The following is a 17,375-nucleotide window of genomic DNA, read 5'->3' on the forward strand; positions in this document are numbered from 1 at the left end:
TAAGTCATTTTCATAGAAGATACCCTTGGCATAGGTTTAATTCTGGTACATTTATCCTTACATAGCTAGCATATAAAATTGGTCATTGATGTTCTTAGATTTTTGTATGATTAATGTATATTTTGAAAAGAGAATGCATCTGCACCTGGCTTTCCTTTTTCCTTTTAGCTCTAGTAATTAGGGAGAGTTCCTTGGTGAATTTCTAATTAGATTTGTTGCTTGGTGTGTTAGGTATTACACAAATAGTTGTGAAATTAAACTTTTTAAATGCTTTGGATTGGTGTCATTAAAAGATATTTAAATTACTCAGAAATCAACCAGACTATTATGAAGTGGTTTCTCAGCCCATCGACTTGATGAAAATCCAACAGAAACTTAAAATGGAAGAGTATGATGATGTTAATCTGCTGACTGCAGACTTCCAGTTGCTCTTTAACAATGCAAAGGCCTATTATAAGGTAAGAAAGCATCAGATTTGGATCTAATTTTTTAATTGTCTCTTTTTGTAATCTTTTCAGTTTTAAAATTTTACTTATTTATTTTGGGAGAACTGTATAGGTATAGGCTGACCTTGAGCTTCTGATCTTTTTGCTTCCATCTCAAAATTATAGGTGTATGCCACCGTGCCTAATAATTGTTTAAAAAAGAAAGCATGTGTATATTTTTATATATACTTAGGAAAGATATATTTATACTTTATCTCACATGTCATATATTACATTACATAAATATAATGTGTGTGCATGTTTCGCCTGTATGTATGTAAGTGTATTGTATATGTGTGAGCTGTTGTAGGAATGCTTTGAACCAAACTCTGGTCCTTTGTAAGAGCGGTCAGTTCTCTTAACTGCTGAGCTATCTTTGCAGCCCCCAGATAGCTTTTTAATATTTAGCAATCATTTAGATAAGTAGTAATTTTTTTACTTATTTTATTGTTGTTTTGATTTTTGAGTGGGGGGAATTTTTTGTTTTGTTGAGACAAGGTCTCAATGTATAATGAAGGCTTGCTGGTCTCAAACTTGCATTACACACATTACTGCCTTAAATTTCTTTTATTAGTAAGGAGACATCATTCATGTGATTCTTTTTTAAAGCCATTTTTGCTTCATTTCTTTCATGAATTCCTGAGATTTTTATTTATTATGTATACAGTATTCTGTCTGCGTGTATTCCTGCAGGCCAGAAGAGGGCACCAGATCTCATTATGTATGGTTGTGAGCCACCATGTGGTTGCTGGGAACTGAACTCAAGACCTCTAAGCCATCTCTCCAGCCCTCCGTTTTTATAATTTTTATATTCTGGAAATTAAAATATTTTGAATACTTTTTGAAAATTAGGTTTCAAATATCTTTTTATACTATGTGTTTTAAACTTCATTTTTTTAATGCTGTGGAATTTATCCTAGTTAAAAGTAAGTACTCTACTTTTGAACAACCCCAGCCTCCAATTTTTGTAGTCTGTTTGATGAATATGTTTTTATTTATTTATTTGTGTGGGGTTTTTTTTGTTTTTTGTTTTTTGTTTTTTGAGACAGAGTTTCTCTGTATAACAACCCAGACTGTCCTGGAACTCCCTTTGTAGACCAAGCTGGCCTTGAACTCCCAGAGATTTGCCTACCTCTGCCTCCTGAGTGCTGGGATTAAAGGCGTGCACCACTACCACTCTGGTGTTTGTTAGTTTTTTTAATCTTCCTGTTGATTTTAATTTTGATTTATTCTGTCTAAAATTTAGTATTTGTAAAGTCTTAGTATTTTATTCTTTTTCATTAAAAAAAAAGCAAAACAAAAAAAAATCCCTGCTGGAATTGAACCTCAGGGTTTCACATATGTTGACCAAATGTTGTACCACAGGTATATCCCCAGCCTCAAGAAATGATATGGTCAATAGTTAACATGCAATACCACCATAAATGTGCCCTATCTCGTGTGATCTTGGAAGATAAGCAGGGTCCGGCATAGTTAGTACTTGGATGGTAGACTGCCTGGGAATACTGGGTGCTTTATGCTTTAAGTGGGGGAGGTGGGGACACTTATTACATATCACTACTGCCTGCAAGCAGTACAGAGACTTTATACTCATGCTCTGAGCACCTCTTATTCATGCTGCCTATTTCTCTTATAGTAGGATTTGAATTCCATAAATGAATAATTTTTTTTGCTCACAAATTTACAACTTTGTTGTTGTTTTGTGATGGGGTCTCTATGTAGCCCTGACTGTCCTGATACTCACTGTGTAGCCTGAGCTTGCTTCATATTTGTGGTAGTCCTTCTGCCTCAGCTTTACAAGTATTAGGGTTACAGACTTGTGCTACCATACCCAACTTTTTCCTTTGTTGCTTTAAGAACTTATATGGGAGCTGGGGCCAAATGTATAGACCCCTTGCTTAGCACCCAGGAGAGGAGGGATGTTGGCTATAAAGTCATCATCTGTTATTACTGCTGCAGTTTCTTTAAAGGTTATCTGCTTTCTGGCTTTGTTTTCTGTTGCATGTAGACTTCCCTCTCCTTTTACTTGTGAGCTTTGTTTCCTAAATCTTGGGTTGATATTTTTTCTATCAGAGGAATTTTTCAGCCTTAATATTTTCATATATTGCCTATACCCCATTGTCTCTTCTAGATCTTGGATTGGCTATTGTCCTAGTTTGGGTTTCGATTGCTGTGAAGAGACATCATGACCACGGCAACTTTTTTTTTAATAATTATTTGTGTTTTATTTGATTGATGTTTTGGATGCATGTATATCTGTGTGAGGGTGTCAGATCTTGGAGTTGAACCTGGGACCTCTGGAAGAGCAGTCAGTGCTCCTAACTCCTGAGCCATCTCTCATGTGTCCCCCTCCCACATCCATCATGGCAACTCTTATACAGGAAGACATTTAATTGGGCTTGCAGTTCAGAGGTTTAGTGCATTATCAACATGGTAGGAAGCATGGCAGTGACCAGGCAGACACAGTGCTGGAGAGGGAGCTGAGAGTCCTGATCAGCAGGCAGCAGGAACAGAGAGTAACATTGGGCCTGGCTTGAGCATTTGAAACCTCAGATCTTGACCCCAGAGACACACTTCCTCCAACAAGGCCACACTTCCAATAATGCCACTCCCTGTGAGCCTATGGGAGCTGTTTTCCTTCAAACTATCACTACTTCCTCCTGTCTTCATTTCTTTAAAACCTTTTAATGCTTTTGTATATTTAGGTAGTTTAATGTTTTGAAATTTGCTGTTAGTCTATTGTAAAATAGAAATAATTTCATCAGTTATTTCTCTTTCATAACAGGTCTTGTATTGACTTTCTTATATTATTATTAATTAATTTTAAGTTAGCAAATCATTTGTCTTCTGCGACAGTGTGTCCGTAAATTTATTTCAGAATGCCTTTAAAATGCACTTTCTTTTTTTTTCTTTTTAGAAAATGGATTAAGTTCCGCATATCTTCTAATCCTAAGAATTTTGTGATAATTGCATTTTCAAATTTTCTCAAAATTCCAGGCTCTGTTGAACAGGATTCTTTAAAAGTAGCAATTACTGATAAAAGTAATGTCCCAGGGCTGGAGAGATGGTTCAGTGGCTAAGAGCACTGACTGATCTTCCAGATGCCCTGGGTTCAATTCCCAGTACCCACATGGCAGCTCACAACTGTCTATAGCTTCAGCTTCAGGGGACCTGATCCCATGGCAAAACACCAATGTGTGTAAAATAACAATAAACATTTTTTTTAAAGTAATGTTCCTTTCTCTTCTCTTTGCTAATGTATAGCCAGATTCCCCTGAATATAAAGCTGCTTGTAAACTCTGGGATTTGTACCTTCGAACAAGAAATGAATTTGTTCAAAAAGGAGAAGCAGATGACGAGGATGATGACGAAGATGGGCAAGACAATCAAGGAACAGTGACTGAAGGTGTAAGTGCAAGCATGCGGTGGCAGGAATAGCTTGGGAAGTAAGGGTAACTGTCCTTTAATTTTTCTGGGCTGTTGTATTGGTAGCTGAGCAGGTAAGTGAGCATTAAGCTAGAGAACTTCACTCCAATTTCATATGTTCATCGGTGTTTTCATGAGCTGTGTTTATATTAATACATACTCTTTTCAGTTTTAAAATCCTGATATTATCAAGGGCTAGTTCAGTCCATTATTGCTAGATTAAAACAGTGGGTAAAGCTGGTGGCACACGCCTTTAATCCCAGCACTTGCGAGGCAGAGACAGGCCAGTCTATGTGAGTTTGAGGCCAGCTTGGGTCTACATAGTGAGTGCCAGGATAGGCTCCAAAGACACAGAGAAACCCTGTTTCAAAACCAACAACAAATCAGTGGGTATAGGCAGTGTTGTGATTAAAATTTGGAAGAGCCAGTTGAATCGCCTTAGTTAGGAAAACCTTGTCTTAAGCTGGAGGACAGTTAGAACTGGAGAGGGAACAGCAGACGAACTGAAGAGCTTGGCAGCTCCTGGAGGAGGGAGGAGGAGGAGGAGAAGGAAAGCCATTCATTTTGCAGGCGGGGGTGACAAGCAGCTACACGGTATAAGGGGAGGGGGCCCTTCAGAGAAGACTGAGAAAGGCCAAAGCGTCTGGGAAAGTATGCTTAGTCTTTTGGCCAGTATCTGAAAAACAGGGTGGGGGAGAAAAGTAAAACTGAAAAAGAATTACACTCTCCAGGTACTTTGTCATAGTGGTGCCAGGATAAAGCTCTCTGCAAGCCACTGTCAGGGATACGTTGACAGATTAGGGATTTACTGCTTGATTCTAGACCAAGCCTTCTATGTTCTGAATGCAGAAATTTTGCAGTTGCTCTTACCTGTGCTTATACATAAATTTCTTTAAAATTATTTATTTTGCCTGCACGCATGTCTGTGGGGGTGTCAGATCCTCTGGAACTGGAGTTATAGACAGTTGTGAACTGCCATGTGCGGGGAGTTGAACCCAGGTCCAATGGAGGAGCAGCTAGTGCTCTTAACCACTGAGCAACCTCTCCAGCCCCCTGTTATTTGAGGATACAAATAAAGGGGAAGTAACCAGAAGAGTGTAGCTTGCTGAGGTCCCATCCTTTCTGTAGTTCTAGTCAGAAAAGAAAATTGGGGGGCTGGAGAGATGGCTCAGAGGTTAAGAGCACTGACTGCTCTTTGAGGAGTCCTGAGTTCGATTCCCAGCAACCACATGGTAGCTCACAACCATCTACAATTCAATCTGGTGTCCTCTTCTGGTATGTAGGCAGAACACTGAATATGCAATAAATAAATGAATCCTTAAAAAAAAAAATTGAGGATTTGGCCTTTAAAATTTTTTCTGATATTTTCATACATGTAAATAATGCATTTCTCATTTCTCAGTCTTCCTGAGGGAGCTCTTCCCAACAAAGGACTTAGCTATCTTTATTCACTTATGTCATTTGCATAAATGATGAGAAATGAAATCTTACACATTCATATTTATGTCTACTGGGCTTCTTTTATAACCAAGATTTTTTTTTTGAAAGGGGAAGGCATTTTCTTTAGCTCCTAGTTTTTATTTAAGGTAAAATTGTTTTATTTTTATTTTATGTTTTATTTTAACATTTATTGCTACAAAATGTTAATTAGAATATAAATTACTTGGTTTTATTATACTTCAAATGTAGTTTATTATCATATGGTTTAAGTTATATTGAGGTTTAGCTTGACGTCTATTTCATTCTCATTTGCTTGTTTTAACGTAATTCTTTGGGAACTTCACATCATGCACTCCAGTCCTGCTCACCTCCCAGTCCCTCCATATCCAGCCCTCACCCCTTGTAGCTTGCACTACCCAAAAATTAATTAAAAACAAACAAAGATCACCTTGATCCTCATCTTTCCATCACCTCTTCGTTCATCCTAGTGGCATCAGGAGCTGCGTTGTGTCACACAGTGTAACCTTTTGTCCAGTCAGCCCCACCCACAAAATGTTCGTCGCCGTGAGTGATTCGTCTGGTTTAAGGCCTGTGACTTCAGGCCACCATCATCCCTGGACCCTTACCATAACTCATGTAAGCCACTCATACTGGCATGGCCCCTGTGGCAGCACAGCTTCAGGCGCCACCATGGCCCCAGACCCCTGGCATCGGCATGACAGGAGCCATGGACACGCTGTGGTAGTGCTGAGGGCCCAGACAACACCAAAGTCCTAGGCAGCAGTGTAGACCACTCAGATCGGTGTGGCCCTGCAAGAGGTGTAGCCTTGAAGCTTCAGCCTGGCCTCAGGTTACAGCTAGACCCTGGGTAAATGTGTAGCCTTTGGTGGCACCACTGGCCACAGAAATTTACCCACACCCTGGCTGTGGTCGGACCATGGACCCAGGCATAGCAGCAGCAGCAGCCGGGGCTTGGATGTCGTCTAGGCCACTCAGATCAGCATGACTTCAACAGCAGCATGGCCCTCAGACATCCACATGGTCCCATTGGCAGTTCAGGCCCTTGGACAGCAACACAAACCAGGCTGCAGTAGGGCCACGGACCCAGACATGACCCTCAGCCACAGCCTGGACATAACTTCTATTTTAAATAAACTGTTTCCTCATTTTTATTAACAGTGGTTATATACGGGGTTTCATTATTGCTTTTCATATGTTTACATACTTTGATCATCTTCAGACCCTATTACCCTATCTTGTCCTCTTTCTGTTCCCCTTCCTCTCCCTCCATACCCTCCTAGTTTCTGAGGTCCTAGGGATCAAACTTAGGTCTTCCTGCATTTGAGGCAGAAAAACTATCACCTGAGCTATATTTCTAGTCTTGAAACTGTAATTTTTAAATCAAGAATGATTTTCTTAACATTTTCTCACCTTCTGGAATAGATTATGTAAATGTAGCCCTGCACCCTTACTCTTACACCACCTGCACAGTGTTTCTTGAGAAGTGGGCTAGGTTTGGAGGAAAGAAGAAAAGACCTTAAACATTGCGAGTACATTATTTTTCTTTAGCTTCTTATTTTTAATTTTATTATTGTTACATACATGCACGCATATGTACATACAAATGTATGGGTATAAATACTTTTGAGTCTGTTTAATGTTGCTTATATGTCTATATTTTTAGGGCTAGGCATTTGTTAATGGATAACCAGTTAGGTTCATTCCTGGGAAGGACTTATTCTTCTCTCAATAGTCATTAATTGCTTATAGCTCTTCATCTAGTGGTAAGGCCTCATGGGATTCTCCCATCCGTGTTGTCATGTTAACTGGTATTGTCATTCTTCGTTCAGGTCTTTTTTAGGCTACAATATTGTTGAGATTTCCTGGGTGCAGCTTCCCTGCAATATGTAGATGTCAGCAGGTACCCTGGTCCTCTGGAGCATTTAGAGTTTACCTTCCCCTCTTCCATGATTTTCCATGAGCCATGGTGTAGGGATTGTGTTGTAGACGTGTCATCTGGGACTCAGCACCCTGCACTCAGTTGCTGTGTGCGTTTTGACCAGTTGTGTCTCTCTGTAATGGTCCCCTGCTGCTGAAAGAAGCTTCTTGGATGAGGTGAGAGTTACACTTATCTATAAGTAAGGGTAAGTGTTTAGAATACGGTTAGAAGTAACAGTAGTCAGTTCTCAGAATTCTAAGTTCCATGGTTTCATTGGTCACAGATAGTTGTCTAGTTTACCAGGCGTGAATTCACTACTATTGTGTGGGCCTAATGTGTGGTTAGACAGCTGTTGGTTAGCTCTTAAGATGTAAGTGCACCTTTGGGAATATCTTGCCATACTAGACATTGTTGTGTTTCTTAGGTATCAGTTGGGTAGGACTATTGATTGTTTTTCTCCCTTGGGAATTTGTTTAGTACCTTCTAGTACTTTGAGGGCTAGTTCTCAGGGTTTCTCTGGCTATTCTAGAACTTACTCAGTAGACTGGGCTGGCCTCAAACTCACAGAGGTCCATCTGCCTCTGCTTCCTGAGTGTTGGGTTAAAGGTGTGTGCCCTAACCACCCAGCTTGTCTTGGGAGTTTCTTAAAGTTCTTTAACCAACAACTCAAAAGGAGGTTTTTCCTGCCCGGTACTAGACAAAGTACCACCTGAGCTGTATCTCTAGTCTTGAAACTTTAATTTAAAAAAAAAATTTTTGAGACTGTAATTCTTAAATCAAGAATAATTTTCTTAGCATTTTTCTCAATCTCTGGAATAAATTATATAAATGTATTCATGCACCCTAACTCTTATGCCACCTGCACAGTGTTTCTAGAATAGTTGACTGGGTTAGGAAGAAAGAAGCAAGGTCCTTGAAACTACATTAAATGTGAAAATGCCAGTGCACATTTAATTTAAATTATACTTGACCATTAATCTTGATTTTTTTTTTTTGCAAGAAGTGTGGTTTGAATTTGAAGTACTATTTACTATAAATTTTGACTTGAGGCAATCTCATTGCTTATTGTAGAAACTTGATTCAAACCTGCCCCTTCTGGTCAAGTACTGTTTGGAACACATAATTTCTTATGTTGGAACAGTGACTTAACTAGATGCAAGTAAGTGCAAGTTGCCCGGTTTGAAGAACAGAAATCTATATGAGTGTACTTATTCTCCATTTAGGGATTTTGGGGGGGGTGGAGGCAGGGTTTCTCTGTGGCTTTGGAGGTTGTCCTTGAACTTGCTCTTATAGACCAGGCTGGTCTCGAACTCACAAAGATCCGCCTGCCTCTGCCTCCTGAGTGCTGGATTAAAGGTGTGCGCCACCACTGCCCAGCATTTTGTTTTGTTTTGTTTTCTCCTTTTTCTTTACGAGACAGGGTTTCTCTGTATTGTTTTGGAGGCTGTCGGTCCAGCCTGGCCTCGAACTCACAGAGACCCGCCTGCCTCTGCCTCCCGAGTGCTGGGATTAAAGGCGTGCACCACCACCGACCGGCCTTTTTCTTCTTTTTTAATATAATTTATTTAATATAATTTATTTTATGTGCATTGGTGTAAAGATGTCAGATACCCTGGAACTAGATGGAGTTCAGGCAATTGTGAGCTGCCATGTGGGTTCTGGGAACTGATCAGGGTCCCCTGGAAGACTGCTAAGCCATCTTTCCAGCCTCCTCCATTTAGTTTTTTTTTTTAATTAAATTTATCTATTTATTTATTTTACAACCTGAGTACAGTTTCCCTTCCCTTGTCTCCATTTCCCTCCCTCAACCTCTCTACAACGCCTACCCCCACCCCCATCCACTTCTCTGTTTCTGTTAGGCAAGAAAGGGACAGGCATATCAAGTTACAGTAAAACTAAGCACCGCCCCTTGTATTAAGGTTGGGTAAGTTGACCCAATATCAGGAGTAGGTTCCCAAAAGCCTTAGGGACAGCCCCTGGAGTTCCACAAGCAGAACAAGCTACACAACTGTCTCATATTTATAGAGAGCCTGGGTCAGTCCCTTGCAGGCTCCCTGGTTGTTGGTTCAGACTCTAAGCTCCTATGAACCAGGTTAGTTGTTTCTGTAGATTTTCTTGACCCTTGTGGCTCATACAATCCTCCCTCCCTGTCTTCATTAGGATTCCTCGAGCTCAGCCTAATTAATGTTTGTGATGAAGGCTCTCTGACGACAATTGGGATAGTCTAGCAGAATATTGTTAGGCATCATATGTTGACTTTTGTTTTTTCTCCAGTAGTGTTTGGTTCTATCTTAGGCCTCTAGGCAGTGCCAGTCTTGTGGCATGGGTCTCTAGACTGGACTAGTCATTAGTTGGCCATTCCCACAGTCTCTGCCACCCTTACCCCAGTACATCCCGAAGACAGGACAGACTGTAGGTAAAAGATTATGTGTCTGGGTTGGAGTCCCAACCCCTCCACTGGAAGTCTTTGCCTGGTCATATGACGGCCACTTCAGGCTACATAGTCGCTGTTGCTAGGAGTCTTAGTTGTGGTCGTCCTTGTAGATTCCTGGGAGTTTCCCTTGCGCCGGGACACTATCTGACCCCAAAATTCCTCCCCTCTCCAGTCATCTCTTTCAGTACTCTCTTCCCCATCCTTCTCCCACCCCCTCCCTCATGTGCCCATCCCCACTGACCCCCAGTCCACCCACGAGATCTCGTCTGTTTCCCTTCCCAGGGAGAACGGTGCATCCCCCCTTGGATTGTAAAGGATAACTATGCTACAATCCACAGACCCAGAGAGGCTAGGTAACAGGAAGGGTCAATTTGGTTTTCACTTAATTTGAGCAGCTATGAGGAACAGTGTAGTCAAGTATTACTATTATGGGGCATGTTTTCCCTAGTGTAAGGATATTGATTTCCTCATTCACATGTATGGTACTTATATTTCACAGTCTTTATTACAAAATTAAAATTCATTATAGAAATAGTATAAGAAGCATCACTAATTCATAGAGTCCCTCTAGGTTACAATCTTGTGTCATCACTAGAGCGTTTCTAAGGTACTCTTGAAACTTGAACTTAGGATAAATACTGCTTAGCAGTTGCTCTTTGGAATTAGCTTTTTAATCTTAAGAACTATTTACTATTTGGCACTTATGTATGGATTTCTTTCTCTCCCTAGTCTCCAACTTACCTAAAGGAGGTCCTGGAGCAGCTTCTGGAAGCCATAGTTGTAGCCACAAATCCATCAGGACGGCTCATCAGTGAGCTTTTTCAGAAACTTCCTTCCAAAGTGGTAAGAGATTTAATCAATGACAAATTAAGATATTTAATTTTAAGTATTTTAAGAATTTTGTTAGTTACTGCTAAGTAAAATAAGATTGGTAGCAGTGACACTCTTCATGGCCTCAGCAGGGAGCACAAAGGACATAGTCTGTCATTTTACTTGATTAAAAGATGACTTTTTTTTCATAATATGGGCAGAAGCCTTTTGCCCGTGTGTAGGAATGTGTGCTGTATTTGTACCTGGTGCCTCTGGAAGTTAGGAGATGACATTAGATCTCTGGACTGGAGTTAGAGATGGTTTGGCTGATAACGAGGGGGAGGGGGAGTAGGGAGTGGGAGAGTGAATACCTGTGGAGTGAGTGCTGAGGTTGAGTTATTCTCCAAGTATAGTTGGAACTAGAAGAATGCTAGAGCCATGAACATTTCTTCAGTTTGTGAAGCTGTAAATGGGAATCATACCTGTACCCGTATTAACCCTCTCTTATGTGTGAAACTGTAGGAAAGCTGAGACCTTAGGAAGGGCTCGCATATCTAGAAAATATCTTCCTTTTTTGGGTAAAAGAGTATTCAGTTTGTCCCTCTTTTCTCCATCACCAAGAAAACAAAAGACCTAAAAAGAGGAGGAACTTACTTATCTTTCTTTCATCCTGTCTCTTGAACATATTTTGTCATTAAACAATTATTCTGGGAAGCAACTCAAATAATGCTTTGGTGGATGAATAAAATATATGTACAAAATAGTCAAATATATCTTGACTTTAAAAAGTAAGTACCAGGTGGTGGTGGCGCATGCCTTTAATCCCAGCACTCAGGAGGCAGAGGCAGGCAAATCTCTGTGTGTTCCAGGCCAGCCTGGTCTCAGAGTGAGTTCCAGGACAGGCTCCAGAGCTACAGAAAAACCCTGTAAAAACAAAACAAAACAAAACAAAAAAAAGGAAGTTCCGAGCTAGGCGGTGGTGGCGCACCCCTTTAATCATAGCACTCTGGAGGCACTCTGAGTTTGAGACCAGCCTGGTCTATATGGAGAGTTCCAGGACAGGCAGGGCTACACAGAGAAACCCTGTTTTGAAAAAAACAAAGCAAAACAAAAAGGGAGTTCTGATCCATATACAGTATGGATGGATCCTAAACATATGCAAAGTGAAATAACTAGTCCTACAGGAAAAATACTGTGTGTGATTCATCTTATGTGAGAGACTGGAACAGTTAAAGTCTAAGACACAGAAAGTAGAATGGTGTCTTCTCTAGGGAGAAAGAAGGCTGATGAGCCAAAACCACCATTGGTTCTGGGAAGACGACTCGGTCAGGACAGACAGGTATGAGGAGCCCATAGAAACGGCTGCATGTGCTTGTGCTCCTATAATCCTGGCACCAGTGTAACAGAGGCAAGAGGACCCCTGGAGCTAGCTGTTCAGCCCGTCTAGCCAATTTGGGAAGTGAGACCCTGTCATAAAATAAGATGAAAGTGATAGAAGGATGCAGCTGATGTTGACCTCTGGCCTCCATGTGCACACATGTGCACATACATGAACACATACTATTGTCCTGATTTAGATCCACCTATTCATTTCCATTCTGTGTCTATAAGAACAAAAATTACTTAGGGATCATAGTGGAAGAGCAAGTGGAAAGATTATAAGAGCAAGAGGAGTAGAAGTTTACTGTGAGATTGTGTCTTACAGAAATGTCAGGGAAGCTACACCCATGAAGTCTCACCAACACTTTGCCTAAAGAAGACAGAACAAGGATAACATCAGTAGGCATGCTCACTTGAAAGGGGAAATCCCTGTGTTTAAGAATTCTCCCTGTCTCTCTGTCTCTCTCACACATACACACACACACACACACACACACACACACACACACACACACACACCAATTAATAGAAATAGGGGCCATAAATTTGAGAGAGCAAAGTGGTATAAGGGGTGCATGGAAAGGATTGGAGGGAAGAAAGGGAAGGGGTAAATGATGTGATTATATTTTAATTTCAGAAGTGTTAGAAAAAACTTAAGAAAAAAAGAGCAAAACTACTTTTGGGTTTTGTTTAACTTCAGTTATTTACTTAAAGAAACAAAACTTGTAGAAGAGCCTCAGAGAGGTGAGCATGAGGCATCATGAAAGCCGCAAGGACACTCCCCAGTGTGTCTACTTCTTGGGATGAGCATGGGTCAGATTAATTCCACAGGTGTATCTCACTTGTGCCCAGACACAAAACCTTAACTCTCTTTAAAATATTAGGAGGGAGAGAGTTCAAATTCAGATCTCATGGTTGTTGAACATGAATTTGGAAGATGCCAGTGATGTATTGCAAATATGAAAAGCTCGAGACCATCCAGAGCTTAAAGAACGGGGTCCAGTGGTATGTTCCTAAAATTCCAGCCAAATGGGAAGCCTAGGCAGAAGAATTTTAAGAGTTTGAGGCTAGCCTGAGTTTCATAATGACACCCTGTCTCTCCTTTTCCCTGAAAAAGAAAAAAACACATTTTTGTTTCTACTATAAGAATATGCTTTAACCATGAATTTCATAAAGTTTCTCAGTTTTCTGGTTGAAGAACAGCCTTACTTTCTGAGTACTTTAGCTTATTGAACATACCTGTTTTTGTCTTCCAGCAATATCCAGACTATTATGCAATAATTAAGGAGCCTATAGATCTCAAGACCATTGCTCAGAGAATACAGGTATGAAGATGAACATCTGTAATCATGTGGTTTAAGGTAGATTGGTACTTTCTTAGGAGATTAAAGTGAAGTAGTAATTTCTTTTCTTGTAATTATAGTTTTTTATTGCATTTTAGGAGAAGAGTATAACTTAGGTTCAAGGTCCTAGGTTAAATCTCTTTTGAGTAAAATGAATAAATGAATGAATGAATGTATTGACTGGATAAGTGGGTGTAGCATGAATAATAAAAACCCAGAGACAGATATTATGGTTCAAGCTGAAGACCAGAAAAGCAAAGTAGCCAACCATTAGAGAGTTCTTACCTCCACCAAGGCTCATACCAAATGGGGCAATCCTATCCTCAGCATGACGGACTCCTGTCTCCTCCTATTTTATATTCCTCTCTAGTGTTGGGATTAAAGGTGTGTGCCACCACTGCCTGGCCTGTATGGCTGACTAATATGGCTAGCTTTGCACTCTGATCTTCAGGCAAGCTTTGTTTGTTAGATCATAAATAAAATATCACCACAGGTGGAACTGGTTATAGGCATTTCTGATTATGAAAGGCATGTTGACAATTAAAGCTTTGTTGTTTATTTTTACCCTCTTCTAGATCGCTTTAGGACATACTAGAATGAAAGTTACTTACAATAGATATTTGAATACAAGGTTAATGAAAATAGGTACCTGCCCATGTACCCTTTACCTGCTGTGTGTGTGTTCCCTTTCTTTCCCAAGGGAAATGCTCTTTGAAAAGCAGGCAGAACTCAAAGAGTTGTAGTCAAACATTTGAGATTGTAAATAAGCTCTCTGTGGTAATATTGCCATTTCTACTGTTGTTTGTTACCAGGGACCCTGGTTGGTTTCTGGTCTGCTGTTGGCCTTTTCCTCACAGAAATCAGGGATGAATCCTGTTGTGCTTGACTTTTAGTCATTCAAGATCAAAAATTGTGAATTAACTGACCCCTGGGGATTTTCCTTTGCCTTGCTGCTAAGCTGTTGGCAAAGCAACCGTTTGCCAGTGTTAAGTCTCATGGGCCCACCTACCACTGTGAGAGTCCTCCCAGCTAAGATGGATGTTCAGATGTTGGTTGGCCTGCCAGCTCGTCTCCTTCCCTGGCTGTCAGTCTGCCTTGTTTGTCTTCTTTTCCCTGTCTGTGCAGTCTGCGCTGTAGTCGTACCCTTTCTCATCCTCCACTGCACTTGATTGATTTCTCTACTCGTTAGAGCGCACCGTTTACTTCTGTGTGCTAGCCTTTAGTCATGTGGTCTGGTAAATAGAGGAATTGTTACTTTACTAAGTCTGCTTTAATGATTGAATATTCATGTAGCACTTAGTGTTTGGCACATAGTAAACTAAATAAAACTTACCTCACTTGATTTTTTTTTAATTGTAAGTTGTTTTTATGAAAATAATGTAGATTCTGGTTTGTTATATGTCACAAAATGTACTTGTAAATAGGTACTAGTAATAATCTATGAAAGGGTAAATAATGAGGTGTTGTTTGCTAGTATACTTCCCAGTGATATTTGGACTATACTAACAGCCTACAGTCTTTTTTTTTAAAGGTTATATAGACTAATTCTTACTAAGAAAAATTGCTATATTTTGTTGTTTACTATAGAATGGAAGCTACAAAAGTATTCATGCAATGGCCAAAGATATAGATCTTCTAGCAAAAAATGCCAAAACATATAATGAGCCTGGTTCTCAAGTATTCAAGGTTAGTGTTTTGTTGTTCCTACTTTTGTGGGTGATAGTAGACACTAACTTAATGCCAGTGTTTATTGTAATCATAAATTCTGTCCATTTAAAATCTAGAACTTGGTGGTTTAGTATTCACAGAGTTATGTACATTAGGCTAGTCACTTAGCACTCACTTTTCATTCCCCTACACTGTTCCAAACTAGACAACCTCCATACACTCTTCTGTCTGGAAATCTCATATCAGTGACACCATGTAACATGGATTCATTTGTGATTCATTCTTTGATCTAGCATACTGGCTTAAGATTTGTGTGTGCCAGTACTTAGCCTTTCTTTCTTTTGTTTATTTATTTGCTTATTAATAGTCTGTCTTAAAGATGGCACCATGTGTTTTTTCTTAAACAGTTATTAGACATTTTAAGCTATTAAAAATACACTGTTAGGAACATTCACATATATAAGTTTTGGTGGACATACACATTTTCATTGTACTTGAGTACGTACCTAGGAATGCAATTGCTTGGTCATACATTAACTATGTGTTTATCTTACTGAGGAACTGGCCAAGTGTTTCCAGAGTAACTTTACCATTTTGCATTCCCACTAGTATAAAAAGGCTGCATTTTTCAGCATTCTCACCAAACACCTGCTTTTCAGTTTTGTTTTTATTACAGCAATTCTGGGAGTATCATAGTGTGCTATAGTTTGATTCACTTTTCTCTAATATAGTTAATGATGTTAAACATCTTTTCATGTACATTTGTGTATTGTCCTCTTTGGAGAACTTTTGATTCTTTGTCCATTTTTTAAATTAGGTTTCTTATTGTCATTTTAATAGTAATTTATATATTGTGGATATCATATCCTTATCAGTTGATTTTAAAATTTCCCCAATTCTCTTGTCTTTTCACCTTCCAAGGTAATTTATTTTGACATTGCTTTATTGATTTTGAAGACTTTGTTTTTTATCTGCTTTTTTTCTTTTTATGCTTATATTTTAGGTATCATAACATTGAAATCATTACCTAGTCCAAAGTCAAAACTATTTACACCTATATTTTCTTCTAAGAATTTTATAGTTTTAGGTATCACACTTAGATCCTGAATCTAAGTTGAACTAGTTTTTGTGTATATTAAGTAGGAATCCAAATACATTGTTTTATATGGGTTGTTACCCAACACTTTTTTAATACCTTTTTATAATTATTTAAATTAGAAACAAGCTTGCTTCACATGTCAATGCCAGCTGCCTCTCCCTCCCCACCTCCCCTGTCACCCACCAATCCTCCCAAACCCCCACCCAATCCCCACTCTGCTTCCCAGGGTGGGTGGGGCCCTCCATGGGGGATCTCCAGAGTTTGTCATTTCATCTGGGGCTGGGCGTGGCCCTCCCCCATGTGTCTATGCTGAGAAAGCATCCCCCCATGTGGAATGGGCTCACAAAGTCCATTTGTACGCCAGGGATAAATACTGATCTACTTCCGGAGGTCCCATAGAATGCCAAGGCCTCCTCATTGACACCCAAACTCAGGGGCTCTGCTTAAGTTCCATACTGGCCTTTCAGCAGTCAGTCTGGGGTCCATGAGCTCCCCTTGTTCAGGTCAGCTGTTTCTGTGGGTTTCACCAGTCTGGTCTTGACCCCTTTGCTCATCACTCCTCCCTCTCTGTAACCAGATTCGAGGAGTTCAGTTCAGTGTTTAGCTGTGGGTGTCTGCCTCTGCTTCCAACAGCCACTGGATGTAGGCTCTATGATGGCATCTAAGGTAGTCGTCAATCTCATTATTGGAGAAGGGATTTTAAGGTAGCCTCTCCACTATTGCTTAGATTGCCAATTGGTATCATCCTTATAGATCTCTGGAAATCTCACTAGTGCCAGATCTCTCCTCAAACCTATAATGACTCCCTCTGTTATGGTATCTCTTATCCTGCTCTCCTCTATTCTTCCCCCAACTCAGCCTTCCTGCTTCCCCATGTCCTCTCCCCTCATCTTCTCGCCCTCTCTTTCTCCCTGCTCTCTCTCCCAATCCTCTCAGGAGATCCTGTCCCATTCTCCTTCTCTGGGGTACCATGCAAATCTCTCTTAAGATCCTCCCTGTTTCCCAGACTCTCTGGTGGTGGGTTTGTAGGCTGACAATCCCCTTCTTCATGTCTAAAATCCGTATATGAGTGAGTCCATACCATGTTTGTCTTTTTGTAGCTGGATTACCTCACTCAGGACGGTTTCTTCTAGTGCCATCCATTTCCCTGCGAATTTCAAGATTCCACTGTTTTTTCCCCTGCTGAGTAGTACTCCATTGTGTGAATGTACCACATTTTCTCTATCCACTCTTCAGCTGAGGGGCATCTAGATTGCTTCCACGTTCTGGTTATTACAAATAATGCTGCTATGAACATAGTGAAGCAGATGTCCTTGTATGAATGTGCATCTTTTGGGTATATGCCTAAGAG

At 40.2% G+C, this 17,375-nt stretch overlaps 1 protein-coding gene across 24 annotated transcripts in view; it reads left to right on the forward strand.

Moving 5' to 3' along the window:
• The window catches only part of Pbrm1 (polybromo 1), a 90,617-nt gene that overhangs the window by 12,934 nt on the left and 60,308 nt on the right, over positions 1-17,375 (forward strand). For all 24 annotated transcript variants that reach the window (XM_040747810.1, XM_040747830.1, XM_040747811.1 and 21 more), the window contains 5 exons: positions 311-458; positions 3,750-3,893; positions 10,454-10,567; positions 13,171-13,239; positions 14,845-14,943. In XM_040747810.1, the coding sequence (XP_040603744.1) occupies positions 311-458; positions 3,750-3,893; positions 10,454-10,567; positions 13,171-13,239; positions 14,845-14,943 (574 nt within the window). The remainder of the gene's footprint in view (positions 1-310; positions 459-3,749; positions 3,894-10,453; positions 10,568-13,170; positions 13,240-14,844; positions 14,944-17,375) is intronic.

The sequence above is a fragment of the Mesocricetus auratus genome, unplaced genomic scaffold (genome assembly GCF_017639785.1).
Source record: "Mesocricetus auratus isolate SY011 unplaced genomic scaffold, BCM_Maur_2.0 Super-Scaffold_100006, whole genome shotgun sequence".
NCBI lineage: Eukaryota > Metazoa > Chordata > Mammalia > Rodentia > Cricetidae > Mesocricetus > Mesocricetus auratus.